The sequence below is a fragment of the Tursiops truncatus genome, chromosome 3, assembly GCF_011762595.2.
Source record: "Tursiops truncatus isolate mTurTru1 chromosome 3, mTurTru1.mat.Y, whole genome shotgun sequence".
Taxonomy (NCBI): Eukaryota; Metazoa; Chordata; class Mammalia; order Artiodactyla; family Delphinidae; genus Tursiops; species Tursiops truncatus.
Window position 1 is genome coordinate 115,868,424 of NC_047036.1, and position 14,332 is coordinate 115,882,755.

At 42.8% G+C, this 14,332-nt stretch overlaps 2 protein-coding genes and 1 non-coding gene across 7 annotated transcripts in view; 2 read left to right on the plus strand and 1 right to left on the minus strand.

Moving 5' to 3' along the window:
- Positions 1 to 1,507, minus strand: part of SIL1 (SIL1 nucleotide exchange factor) — a 296,046-nt gene extending 294,539 nt beyond the window's left edge. The window contains exon 1 of the mRNA XM_073801853.1: positions 1,441 to 1,507. The gene's annotated coding sequence lies outside the window, so the exon portion shown is untranslated. The remainder of the gene's footprint in view (positions 1 to 1,440) is intronic.
- Positions 1,508 to 1,561: 54 nt separating this feature from the next.
- The window catches only part of MATR3 (matrin 3), a 48,457-nt gene continuing 35,686 nt past the window's right edge, over positions 1,562 to 14,332 (plus strand). For 2 of the 5 annotated variants that reach the window (XM_019924501.3, XM_019924507.3), the window contains exons 1-4: positions 1,562 to 1,663; positions 2,892 to 2,929; positions 4,774 to 4,857; positions 5,635 to 5,715. Coding sequence is in view for 1 of the 5 variants with exons in the window: in XM_073801850.1 (XP_073657951.1) it covers positions 2,918 to 2,929 (12 nt within the window). In the remaining 4 variants the exon portion in view is untranslated. Of the gene's footprint in view, positions 1,664 to 2,891; positions 2,930 to 4,773; positions 4,858 to 5,634; positions 5,716 to 14,332 lie in introns of those variants that run through there. The other 3 variants (XM_019924503.3, XM_073801850.1, XM_073801851.1) reach the window with 3 other exon arrangements.
- LOC117312006 (small nucleolar RNA SNORA74) lies at positions 5,368 to 5,567 on the plus strand. Its single transcript, XR_004526185.1, has one exon. It is a non-coding gene; the product is annotated as a small nucleolar RNA SNORA74 (small nucleolar RNA).

The following is a 14,332-nucleotide window of genomic DNA, read 5'->3' on the forward strand; positions in this document are numbered from 1 at the left end:
CTCCATCCTGCCTTCTCCCTGGACTGATCTGTGAAACCAGTTGTCTCCAGGTCATTTGGTCCCTCTCTCCTCAAAGGCCCTGGTATCTCCCTATTCTCAATTACTTCCTGTCTTTGCTCTGAAAGCACACACGCACACATTCACACAAACCTCATCCTTCCTTTTCATGAATCCTCAGGGTAGCTCTGCCTTCTCCATTTGGTGTATTTGGAACGAAAGAAAGCAAAATATGAGATGCCAATGCAATTTCTCCTTTAGCAGAGCTCCGCAGGACAATTACCCACCCCATCTGCCCAGTTTTATAGCTCTCATAACCCTCCTTTATGAACACACTGTGGCAGCTGAATGCAGGCATTGATTATGGCAGCAGTCTTTAGCCACTTTCCTATTTAACTGCAAAGCAGAGCTTCTGCCTACCAGCCCAGCACTGATCATGTGACGTTTTTAATCACTGTATTTATGTAAGCCTTTTTCCTACCAGAGCCTGTGTCCAATTCCATCAAAACTGGGGAGAATTTGTGCTTGCCACTTCAGTGGCTCTCTGTCCTTAGGGCCTAAAGTCTTTTCCTGGAATCAATGTAGGACTCTTGGCTTTCTCAGCAGAGGTCGGGAAGGGTGGGGGTGTACAGGAAGCACATTTTTTTTGTTGTTGTTATGAAATACCTGAGGAAATAGATAATAAAACATGTTGGCAGATAAGGGCATTGGCTGACTCCCAGGGGTTCACCTTAGGAAGGTGCCAGGTGAAATAGATCAGCAGAGCCAGTAGGATGCTGGAGCGATAGGAACAAAGTGGCTTTAGAATTTTGAGAATTATGGAATGGATTTCGGAATTACTGCTGCTGGGCCTTGCCCTTCTAGTCCTCAGCTTCACCGAATGTTCAGCAGGAGAGAATCATATTGACTCCAGATAGTGGGGGAAGGTTTAGTGTTCAAAATAAATGCTGGCAACCTGGTGGGCAAAATGTGGCCTCTTTGGCTACTGTGCCACGGTGAAAGGCAAGTCTGGCAGAGAAAGACAGTACTCTTTAGTTGCTGCAGCTCAGCTAAGGATCCCACTACAGGGCCGCAGGGATGGTCCCGCAGGTTAGGCTGGAGTGACTAGCATAATCTAGCCGAAAACCTCCTGGAGAGATCCCAAAGACCAAGGTGACCTGTGTGGGAGGACGATCCGTTAGCCGAGTGACAGAACAGCTGAAGAAAGCCAGAAAGAGGATCTGCGTGGGAGGTGGAAAAAGCGTGGGCTGAGCTTGCGGCAACCGAAAGGCGCCACACGTGTGAGAGGAACCCGCGGCCCTCGGTTTGGGCAGGCTGGAAGCACCGCCCCGCTAGGACACACCAAGTTTTCTCTTAAGCAGCCCCACACCCAGCGCCCTTTCCATGCGTAACTAACTAATGGGATGGGTGTCAGATAATTGTAACGCTTGTTCGGATTCCTACCTTTTCTCTTCTGGGGTCTAGTTCCTGTTAAAGAGTATGCTCGCCTCTGCCACAGCTCTCCCATTTTTCTAACTCTTTCCTGGGCGGGGTTTCTGGGCCCCGCCCTCTGAGGGCCCGCCCAGTAGCCGCCCCGGGGCGGGGCTCCCCTCGGCTCCCGGCTGCCCTTTCCCCTGCGGACTCTTCTCGAGCTGCAGTGTCCTCGCTGAGCTCCGGACACGCGCTGGTGAGTAAGGGCAAATAGGGGAGAGGCCTCGGAGGTTTACCAGCCAGGGGCGAGAGGCAGTTGTGCGGAGGCTTCTTCCGAGGCACGGGACGAAATTGGGGTTCGTTCCCTCGTGACCCCAGGTTCGGAGGGCATGTTGAAGAGATGCTGGGGGATCGTACCCCCAGAGTCGCCCCCTGTTGCCTACTATCCCTACTGTCCCTGGAGAGTTCCCTAGAGCCGGTCTCGGAGAGTCTCGGTCCCCAGGCACCAGGGCCAGGGACTTGGGAAGGTTTCTGAGGAACACGTGTTCGGGTGGAGCTCGGTCAGTCCCTTCAACCCGAGCCCCTGAAAGGGGCAGGCTATTTTTGGATTCGTTTTTAGACCTGGACTATAAGCCCCCTCTATTTTCCTTTTCCTCTAAATTGTTTGGAGGCGTTTAGGAGTGAAATTAGAGGATGGCTGGAAAAAAGTATGGTCTTAGATACTCTCACTTTATATATATAAGATAAATTGTAAGGGTGAGTGGGTAGAAATGTTTATTAACATTTTGCAAATATTTCGGTTATTGTTTTCAACCAGTAGTTGGGGTCGTTGGTAGAAATGGCAACCCAACTGCCTCCAGTTTCTTTCACACCGATTACTGCATGCAATCATTTTTTAAGATGCTGTTTTATGGTTCTTCAAGAGGTCACATAATTGAGGCCCTTCTCAGTCTAGTTTTAACTAGCCTCTCCAATTTTCACTGCCCATTGCTCTCCCAGGATAACTTTCCCTTCTACTCACCAGTATTTATCTCCTTGCCTGGAATGTAGCTCCTGACAATAACAAGTGTTACTGAGTTATCAGTCTATAGCAGATATTATCCTATGGGATTAATTTATATTCCATTTAAATCTCCCAACCACCCTGGGTACTATTATCAACACCCCCATTCTACAAATGAGGAGACTGAGGTACAGAGGTTAAGTTACTTGCTCACTGCCACTTGGGTGTTAAGTGACAGAGCCATTAATTTGATACTTGATGAGACCATTAATTTGCTACTGTTGAACTGCTGTGGTATGCAGGTACAAATGACATATGACAATAAAGCTAACCAAGGGAAAGCTATTTGTTTTATTTCCTGCTATTGTTTCTGTGGCTCAGGCCTCACCAAGTTACAGAGTTTTGAGGGTAGGGGTCTTGAACTCCACACAAGTGTTCACTAACTGTTGGCTGACTCTAACCTGGAGTGCTTTGATTGCAGAGGGACCAGCTGTGGACTTTGGGAAGATGCACCGCCAGGTGAGTGCAACTCCATTAGCCTACCTTTGGCCCCAGCTGTAGGCAGCTGCCTAGGTTTCCGTGTACCTAGGCAAGTGTTACACTGCTGGGAGAACAGCAGCCAATATAGCTGGTTGGCATTCTGGGCCTGGTTCATTGCCAACTATGTTGTTAACTATACCAGGATGCCAGCATAGTTGCTTTTCCATTAAGGTTAAATCTGCAAGAGCATGCCTTTGCAAGGAGAAACCTAACATGGAGAATGGTTCTGGTCCGACAGGTTTGGCTAGTATGAAGTTCCTTGAATCGTGCCTTGGAAACAGAACAAAGGCAATGGAGGGATATATAAGTATAGAGGAAAAGTTGGGCTTTTATTTTTTGAGTCTACCAAGTGCTCAAAAGGGGCCTTATAGGACTTCCCTGGTGGTCCAGTGGTTAAGACTCTGAGTTTCCGCTGCACGGGTTAGATCCTTGGTCGGGGAAGTTCCACATGCCCCGGCGGCCCCCCCCCCCCCACGCAAAACAACTAGTGCGCGAAAACACACAAAAGAGGGCCTTATAGAGGGTGGAAGTCAATGGGATTTTTGCAGATTTCATAGCTCCCACTCCCCCACAGTACAGAGCTAGTCAGGATAAACCCTTTGTAGAAGGATAGCTGTAGTTACCTGTGAGAATGCCATGCCTTACAAGGAAACATAGATATGAATTTGCTTTAAAATTATGGGCTTTTTTTTTTTTTTTTGGCCGCGCTGCACGGTTTGTGGGATCTTAGTTCCCCAACTAGGGTTCAAACCCGGGCCCTCAGCAGTGAAAGTGCAGTCTTAACCACTGGACCGCCAGGGAATTCCCTGGGCATTCTTTAGCTCATTAATAGAATATAAAAATAGCAATTCATTGAGGGGGCTCTAGATACTAGGCCTAGCTACAACGATAATAATTTATGCTTTAGGTTGACAGTATATTTTTGTTGATATCTTACTGATTTTCAGAAGTAAGCGGAGTTGTTGCCTCTTTGGAGCAGGAGATACTGAGTCCCCTTTGTAGTGATATTGTTTTAGAATGCTAATTTTCTAAAAACAGATGCTTCTCAGTTCTAGGCAATCACTTATCACTCAGGGTGATGCTGGAGGTTGTCCAATAGGGCTGACTTAGTTGCTGCTTTCTGTGAAAAGTGATATCTTAGTTCTACAGAAGGAACTGGTGAGGATGTTGGGAGGCAGAGGAGTTATTTATCAAAGCTAGTTTTGTTCTATCAATTGGCTTTGCCTTAAAAGGATTCTCTTAGCTAAATGTTGGGTGCTTTGTGTGAATACCTCAAATGTTCATTGTGAATAGTCTGTAATATATCGGTTCTTTTTTTTTAGATGTTGGGGGTAGGAGTTTATTAATTAATTAATTTTTGCTGTGTTGGCGTCTTCGTTTCTGTGTGAGGGCTTTCTCTAGTTGTGACAAGCGGGGGCCACTCTTCAACGCGGTGCGCGGGCCTCTCACTATCGCGGACTCTCTTGTTGCGGAGCACAGGCTCCAAACGCGCAGGCTCAATAGTTGTGGCTCACGGGCCTGGTTGCTCCGTGGCATGTGGGATCCTCCCAGACCAGGGCTCGACCCCGTGTCCCCTGCATTAGCAGGCAGATTCTCAACCACTGTGCCACCAGGGAAGCCCTATCGGTTCTTAATACAAGTGATATCTAAAGGTCTTTAGTAGTAACAGGCAAGAAAAAAGGTAAGTAATGGGAAATAAAATAATTACTGAGGATATAAAAATTATGGTAGATCATAAACGACAGACAGCATTTTGTTTCTGTCTCTACAAAAAGCAGCCTTAGGAGCTGGGATGTTGAACACTGAAATCTTTTTCTTTTTAGGATGACTTGAAAGTAGGGCATCCTTGGCCCTCCTGAAGAGAGGAAATTAGTGGCAAATGGACAGTCTGTGTATGGAGTTATCAGGTAAATGTCCTTATTCATTCCAACATTGACTATGTGCCAGGCCTGTTTGTTTGTTGGAGCCCATCAGGAAACAATTGGGAGGCAGAATCAACTGTATTTGCCCCTAACAAATCCTACTCAGGGAAGGGCTGAGTAGGATTTTAGTGATTATGGTCTGGAGGCATGTGGGATCTTTGAGATTATCTGTCATTCCATCTGAGGAAACTGGGGGGCGATTGTAAATTCCGTGAGGGACAGGTTAGTGTATCTTACTTTGTTCACAGCTAGATCCCAAGCACAGTGCCCAGCACATGGCAAGAACTCTCTCAGTGTTGGATAAAATGACTGAAGCCATGGGAAAGGGTTTCCTGTTTCCAATTTTTTAAAGGATTTGACAGCAGGGTCTGCAATCAGTGCTCCCAGGCCTCTGTTTTGCAGTCGATGTTCAATTCATGGGGATACCTATATCCATGTCTTCTACCTGGGGTACTTGGGTATCTGAAACAAATAAGAAAACTGTTTCAGGAATCATCCAGCAGTTGTCAGCTGTCCAGGCTAGTGTGATGCCTCGGATGGTGTTACACTGTTGGAAGAGCAAGTGCTGCCTTTATTGAGGTCTGGCTCTAGTACTGTTTTGGCGCTGTGGCTGAGTACCTTTGGGCAACGTTTTGCACCTCTGAGAGTGGAGTAACTCCTCCTGTGGAGTTGGTCCTAGTCTGGGTGCAAACAGTTTTTTTCTATTAGAAAAGGACCCTGCCTTAAGGATAGCCTGTCATTCCTTTCCTCTTCGAATCCTAGATGCCTTTACCTGAGTGAGAAACCTTCCTCCACTGGGACCTCAGATGTCTGACAGCCCTTTGTAACACCAAGATAAGTAATGTATGCAGTGCTTTTGTCATGTAGTTTCTAGTTAACTCACTTCAGCTCAGATGGGTGGTGTGAAATAATAGAAAAAATATATATACATACATTTTTTTATGCACACACACACATTGGTATATATATATATATCTGACCCTGGTTTTTGGTACAGCTCCTAAAACCCTTGTGATTTCCTAAGTGATCAGAGCACTAGGAGCATCTTTTTATTTTTTTTTTAGGAGCATCTTTTGTTCTAATATTTGGTCTTTGAATGTGGCTCCTGACAATGAGCTCCTAAATCCCTTGGAACTTCCTGGGTGATGTATGTCTTTTGTTCTGGTGGGGCTGGTCACCAGAAAGACCAGGCAATGATTAGAGCTTAGAATTGTCTCTCTCTCACACACACACACCCCTCTCAGACACACACTCATTCTCCAGAGTGGGGAGAGGGGTTGGAGATGGAGTTAATGATCATGATGAAGCCTCCATAAAACTTCCAACAGTATGGGGTTCAGAGAATTTAACAGGTTGGTGAACAACACGTTGAGCTGCTGGGAGAGTGGCGTCCCTTCCCACATACCTTGTCCTACACATCTCTTCCATCTGGATGTTCGTTTGTATCCTTTATCGTATCCTTTTATAATAAACAGGTAAACAGTAAGCTGTTTTCCTGAGCTCTTTGAGCCACTCTAGCAAAAATTAGTCAAACCCAGGGAGGAGGCTGTGGCAATCTCTGACTTACAGCCTTTCTGTCAGAAGTACAGGTTAACAACCTGGACTTGTGTCTGGCATCTGAAGTGGAGAAGGGGCAGTCTTGTGGGACTGTGCCCTTGGCCTCTGGGATCTGAAGTTATCTCTAGGTGTAGATATTGTCAGAATTGAGTTAAATTGCAGGACACCCAGCTGGTGACAAGATTTTCTTGGTGTGGGAAAAACACCCACACATCTGGTGTCAGAAGTACTGAGAGTGTGATCAGAGTGTGAGACTAAAGGAAAAAGAGGAGTGAGGTTTTCTTTATAGGTGGGAATACTTAAAATTCTAAAACAATTATGGCAGGACTTCCCTAGTGTCGCAGTGGACAAGAATCTGCCTGTCAATGCAGGGACACAGGTTCGAGCCCTGGTCTGGGAAGATCCCACGTGCTGCAGCTAAGCCCGTACGCCACAACTAATGAGCCTGCGCTCTAGAGCCCGCGAGCCACAACTATTGAGCCCCACGTGCCACAACTACTGAAGCCCTCGCGCCTAGAGCCCATGCTCCGCAACAAGAGAAGCCACCACGATGAGAAGCCTGTGCCCCACAAAGAAAAGTAGCCCCTGCTCACCGCAACTAGAGAAAGCCCGCACGCAGCAACAAAGACCCAACATGGCCAAAAAAAAATAAATTTATTTAAAAGAAAATTATGGCGAGAACTAGAATTTTAGAGAAGAATGATTACTCTTAAGTCCAAGGCTTGGGACTTCCCTGGCGGTCCAGTGGTTAGGACTTCAGGCTTCCACTGCAAGGGGCTTGGGTTCAATCCCTGGTCAGGGAACTAAGATCTTACAAGCCGTGCAGTGTGGCCAAAAAAAAAAAAAAAAGTCCAAGACTTAAACTAAGCCCTCATATTCTAGAGCTCTGCTGTACACTACGTGTGGATTTAAATTGACAAATAAAATCCATTTCTCCATATCAGTATTTAGTGACTACCTAGCGGCCAGTTTAGAAGACACTTCCACCAATGCAGGAAGTTTACAGTTGTGTTCTAGAGCAGGAGTTGGCAAACTTGCTGTAAAGGGCCTGATAATATTTTAGGTTTGTGCACCATATAGTATCTGTTGCAACTACTCAACTCTGTAATTGCAGTGTGCAAGAAGCCATAGATAATATGTTAACAAATGAGCATTACTGTGTTTCAATAAAACTTTATTTAGGGGGCTTCCCTTGTGGCACAGTGGTTAAGAATCCACCTGCCAATGCAGGAGACACAGGTTCAAGCCCTGGTCCGCAAAGATCCCACATACCATCGAGCAATTAAGCCCGCGCGCCTAGAGCCTGTGCTCCACAACAAGAGAAGCCACTGCGGTGAGAAGCCCGCGCACCACAATGAAGAGTAGGCCCTGCTCGCTGCAACTAGAGAAAGCCCGCGTGCAGCAATGAAGACCCAACACAGCCAAAAATAATAAATAAATAAAATAAATTTATTTTTTTAAAAAAACTTTATTTAGGGACACTGAAAGTAAAATTTTCAGTGTTGAAAGAAAAAATTCCCCTCAACCATGCTAAGCTATAGAGCCTTTCAAAAACAGATGGCAGGCCAGAATTACCAAACTCTGTTTTAGGGAATGAAATTCAGGCCTTGGGAGTTTACAGCTCATTTGTGACAGATTTAGGGCCAGTACCAACATGTGTCCCTGAAAAATCATGTTATCGATACCTTTGCCTTAGAGCAAGCTTTTACCATATGGTATTAAACTCCTTTTAGAGGACTGAGGTGACTTTAGTAAATTATCCAGTAGTAGGATAGTCCTTATTTCTTGTGTTTGGTGTTTGTTGTATATACTTTTTAAATGGGTTACTTATAATTGTTTTCTCTTTTAATGTACACCTAAAGAAGAGGCCCTAAGAAAGAATAGCAATCTGGTTTCCAGCAGAAGCTGATCAGACTCAACCCTAGGTAGTGAAATAGAAATGGTCCCAAAGGAAAGAGGAAAATTTTATATATCATGAATAGCCGGGGTTTAAAATCTGGGATCTCAAGTTCCTCTGAGCATACAGATTGCTTTCCTGAGCATGGTAAAGCTACCCAGGTGCAGGGAGGGGCCCCCTATGTTGCTACTTGAAAAGGGAAAATTCATTTGGTGTTTGTGCCTGTATTCAATACCCCAGGAGGTTTCAGTGGCTTAATCATGCACATTAAAATAATTTAATGGGATTTCCTACTTGATAAGTTAATTGGTCACTTACTACTCCCTGTTGGCTTGATTTCGTTTTTTTAAGATTTCCTATCGAGTCTAAGATGAAGTTACACATGTCAGAGTAGCTTTTTATCCATTCCTTCTCTTTTGCCATCACCCTTTTCCCATGCTGCAATGAAAACTGAAATTGGACTAGCAGATATTGGTCTGTAAATATCCAAGCTGCCACCTCCTGCCATAGACAGCAGTTAGTAAACACAAGTGCCCCTTTTCATTGCTCTGCTCAAGTTTCATGTCCTGTACTATATTAAGAGGGAAAAATAAAGCAGGATGAGTAGGGGGCCCCAAGTATTGAGTGCTATCCCTGGCGCCTGTCAATTTATTTTCCTTCTTTCAGGGTTGAAAGAAACTTGTCAATGAACATTTACATTGAAATTTTGGATTATATCTCAAATTTTAATCAGGAAAACAAAAACCCCAGAGGAATAAATTCTGCAGGCCCCAAAGGGACATAAAAAGGTGGCTCAGTGCCTAGGAGTTCACACAAAAGAAAACAACCTGGTAAGAGCAACTAATTAAGAACCTAAAACAGTGACAGTGGCTCTTGTGAGTCTTGTTGCTTAATTAGGGCTTTATGAACAGCTCCAGTTAATGGACCTGTCGATATTCTCTTGGAAAACAACTTCACTGAATTAACAAATCAACTGTAATACTTAGAATGTCTGCTTAGCAACACCTTTCTCTTTACTGTTACTTAGGAACACTTTTAATGACCCAACATGCTAGGTCATATATTTGTCAATTTAGGATCCTAAAGCCTGGTTCAAAGGAGCCCCTGTTACTTTAGCTCTCCCTAATCTCCATTATAAGCCCTTTGGGGTGTGAGAACATTTTATACTGTTTTTTAAGGGTGACTTAACTGTTACCTGGGAAAAGGGTAATAAAATGGACCTTGAAATTTATTTCATTTTAGAATAGTTGTAGATATACAGAAAAGTTGTGAAGATGGTACAAAGAATTCACATGTAGCCTGCACCCAGTTTCTCCTAATGTTAACATATTAGTATAGTACATATGTCACAATTAATAGGCTAATATTGGTACATTATTATTGACTAAAGTTCATGCTTTATTCACATTTCTTTAGTTTTCACCTAATGTCCTTTGTCTGTTCCAGGATCCCATTGACGATATTACATTTAGTCATCATGTCTCCTTAGGCTTCTCTTGGCTGTGACAGCTTCTTAGACTTTCCTTGTTTTTGATGACCTCAAGTTTTGAGTAAGGCATTTTGTAGAGTTTCTCAATTAGTTTGAGTTTTTCTCATAATTAGGATTTTCTCATAATTAGGATTTCAAAATCTTAAGTGATTTTGAAAGGAAGACCACAGTACCATTCTCCTCCCATATCAAGGGTACATACTATCAACATGACTTATTACTATTGATGTTAACCTTGATCATGTGGCTGAGGTCATATTTTCAGGTATTTCCACTGTAAAGTTACCCCCTCTCCCCAGTGCTGTACTCCTTGGAATGAAGTCACTGTGCAGCCCACACTTAAGAGTGGAATTGTGGTATTCTTTCTTTATAAATATATATATGTATTGGAGTATAGTTGATTTACAATGTTGTGCTTCTGCTGTACGGCAAAGTGAATCAGTTATACATATACATATGTCCACTCTTCTAGATTCTATACCTGTGTAGGTCACTACAGAGTACTAAGTAGAGTTCCTTGTGCTATACAGTAGGTTCTTAGTTATCTATTTTATATATAGTAGTATGGAGTTGTGGTATTCTTAAGGGTGAAATGTTTACATCAATTAATTGAAATTCTATAGAAAGTAATTGGTCTCTTCCCTCATTTATTAAATTTATTTCTACAACTATGGACTCATGAATATTCATTTTATGCTTTGGGAAATAATCCAGTAATAAACTTAATTTTGTTCAAAGTGTTGGCATCTTTGGCCACTGGGCGCTCTTACAGTTGACTCCTGTGTCCCTTCAATATGCCCCCATCATTGTGCTGTTGTTTTTAAACACCTCTCACTTTATGGCATCATAAGATGCTCCAGGTTCATCTTATATCTTTCCTGTCCCAGAGTTAGCCATTTATCTAAGGAGTCATGGTTCCTTTATTGGAGAATGGTATTAAGGAACCAAGATCTGGGTGCTAGATGTGCTCTAGATACTGAAGTGTTATTGCTTCTAGGTCCTGTCAGCTACATGGTGCTTCTATGAACATTGGGGTTCTTGTATCTTCATTTTATTTATTTATTTATTGGCTGCGTTGGGTCTTTGTTGCTGCACACAGGCTTTCTCTAGTTGCTGTGAGCGGGGGCTACTCTTTGTTGTGGTGTGCGGGCTTCTCATTGCAGATCACGGACTCTAGGTGCGCGGGCTTCAGTAGTTGTGGTGTGCAGGCTCAGTAGTTGTGGTGCACGGGCTTAGTTGCTCTGCGGCATGTGGGATCTTCCCAGACCAGGGATCCAACCCATGTCCCCTGCATTGACAGGTGGACTCTTGACCACTGTGCCACAAGGGAAGTCCCACTTGTATCTTTTCAAATTAGAGTTTTCTCCAGATATATCCCCAGGATTCCTGGATCATATGGCAACTCTAGTTTTTTAAGGAACCTCCATACTGTTTTCCATAGTGGCTGCACTGATTTACATTCCCACCAACAGTATAGGAGGGTTCCCTTTTCTCCACACACTCTCTAGCATTTGTTATTTGTAGACTTTTTAATGATGGCCCTTCTGACTGGTGGGAAGTGATACCTCATTGTAGTTTTGATTTGCATTTCTCTGATAATTAGTGATGTCAAGCATCTTCATGTGCTTATTGACCATCTGTATGTCTTTAGAGAAATGTCTTATCTAGATCTTCTACCCAGTTTTTGATTGGGTTGTTTGTTTTTTTGATACTGAGTTGTACAAGCTGTTTGTATATTTTAGAAATTAAGCCCTTGTCCGTAGCATCATTTGCAAATATTTTTTCCTATTCTGTAGGTTGCCTTTTCATTTTGTTTATGGTTTCCTTTGTTGTGCAAAAGCTTAAAAGTTTGATTAGGTTCCATTTTAAATTTTTGCTTTTATTTCTGTTGCCTTGGGAGACTGACCTAAGAAAACACTGCTATGATTTATGAACATTCCATTTTTAGTACTCAACATGTCTTAGTCTATGGTCTTTGTTTATTCTCTTTCATTTAGAATACTGGTTGAGGCTGTTGTCTTTTATAGTAGATGCTGTATTCCCCAAATGACTGATTTTTTTTAACCCTGTGAGCTCACAGAAGAGGATGGGAATTTTGTATCAGCTGGTGGTAGAAGGGAGGAGCCAAGCCCAGGCCCTAGTGTACTAATGAATTGAGGGAAAGTAGAGATGTCCTCAAGGCACAGAGCCTGTGAGTTAGAATCTGGACTTCACCAGAATGGCAGATGATAGAACTTCCTCTTCTTCCCCTCAGTTGTAATTCTCTAGAGGAGAACTCCAGGAGCTAATGGTTACAGTATGTTGGCCATCCCAGGAGAGTTCTTTGCCAGCCTATGGCACAACCCCTACTCCCATGGCACTCTACCCTTTTCTACACTGGGCTTCCATTTCTTGCCCCTGTATAGTAGGGCCCAATCATGATCCAGGGGACTCTTCATAGTTTCTCACATCCCTAACCTCCCTCTTATTTGTGTGTATAATATCTCCCGGGCTGAGTTAGAGGAAGATAAGTAAATAACCTATGCTATTGACTCATCTTGTCAGAAGACTAGTCATTTAACTCATACCCTTTTTATGGCTTTACAGCTTTTATGAACTGAACTCTGCTAGACATTGGGGATACATGATGAACAAGACACAGCCCTCTCATGTTTACCACCCTCAGATTTTATTCTGGACGTGCTGGTTTCTTTCAGTCCTTTTGCATCTAGGTCTCTGCACATGCTGTTTCCCTTTCCCATTCCATCTTGCTTTTCCACTTTGTCTACTTTGAGATCTCAGCCCAGGCAGCACTTAAGCAGAGAAGCCACCCTCCCTGACTGAGCACCCATTTTATGTGTCATTGTACCATGTTTTACTGCGGAGCTAGATAGCCCCATGCCGTGTAACAGTCCTTTGAAAGATATTATTCACCAGTTTTTACAGGTTTACCTCACTCCCATATAGCCAAGCAGCCTCAATTCTACTGACAGCTGACTAAAGAGCCTCAACTGGTAAATATTAGTATCAGTGTGTCATTAGGTACCCAATATAGAGTAAGGCCATAGGCATATCCTACTTTTTAACAATACCCCAGTAAGTAAGGATAATAACAGTGCTGGTTTGGTTTTGTTTAATTTTGAAAAGAAAAATCATGGAAACAAAGATGTTGGGTTTCCAAATCATTTGCTGGTGGACTCTAAAGATATAACAGTGCCTAACTATTTGAAACTAAATTTAGCTTCAAAGTATTATATGAAAATAATGGAATTGCAGAGGATTTGTTGTTCAAATTTGAGACATCTTTTAACTAAAACGTGTGGCCTTTTAAACTTTTTTTGATAATCTGTAAGTGTCTTTATGTTGAAGAAAATTTTTGAAACATCTTTCTAAATTATAACTTGTAGAACCTCTCTTACTAGCAGTCATTGCACTGACAAGTAGGTGCCAGGATAAAACTTATAACCAGATTTAAATGGATAATTTTAACATGTTTACTCTGGAGCTCTATAAAAGTGAATAATCTTTGATTCTATGTCATTTTAGTATATTTATGTAAATACACTTCAGGACACAGAATACGGAGAATATTTACTGCCTGTTGACCATGGGCCAAAACTGCTAAATTCATTCTATACATCTCTTAATCCTCTCAACAGCCCTACAAGGTGCATGCTGTTATTTGCCCAAGGTCACACAGCTGGTCCAGGAACTATGGTGGTGGTCACTGAATCTGACTTCAAAACTAGTGATTGGTTTGGGGCTTTCATGTATAGTTCCCTTCCAACTAATTCTCATAAATAGCTTCAATCATCAACCTCATTCAGCCTAACAGAGACTCCTGGGTGCTATGAGAGGAAGTATGAAGTACATGGAGACTCCTTTTATTTTATTTTATTTTATTTATTTATTGGCTGCACTGCGTGGCATATGGGATCTTAGTTCCCCGACCAGGGATCGAACCTGTGCCCCCTGCATTAGAAGCTCAGAGTCTTAACCACTGGACTGCCAGGGAAGTCCCTAATGGAGACTCCTTTTAAAAGCAAGGGTAAAGGCTATGTCTGTATATGTTCTATGTATGTTAACAGCAAAAGGAAGCTTCCTCAAGCTACAGCAATAGTGGCCAAGATGCCGATGGCCTGAAACAAGGTATTTGGCATTTGTTATGTGTAAGAGACTAGAAGCAAGAAAAGCATTTCAGTAGTCCCTGAAAGATGTCACACATCCCCACCCCTAGCTTTGCTCTTTGGTAGGGTTTATCATATTTTATCAAAATTCTTCAGTGCCTGTGCTATTAAACTGTGGGCTCAATGAGAGGGTCAGAATAAGAATTTCAAGACATTTAAAAATTCCTCAAGAATTTATGTTTTTAGAGGATGGGAGTTGGATTCTCTTTTCTGTTTCACATATATAGTGGAATATAACTGCTAAATTAGGGACATAAAGACCTTAATAGATAAACCATTATATAAAAATATAACATTATTCCTAGATTATTTTAAGAATACATCAAAATTTGCAATTAATTGATCTCAATA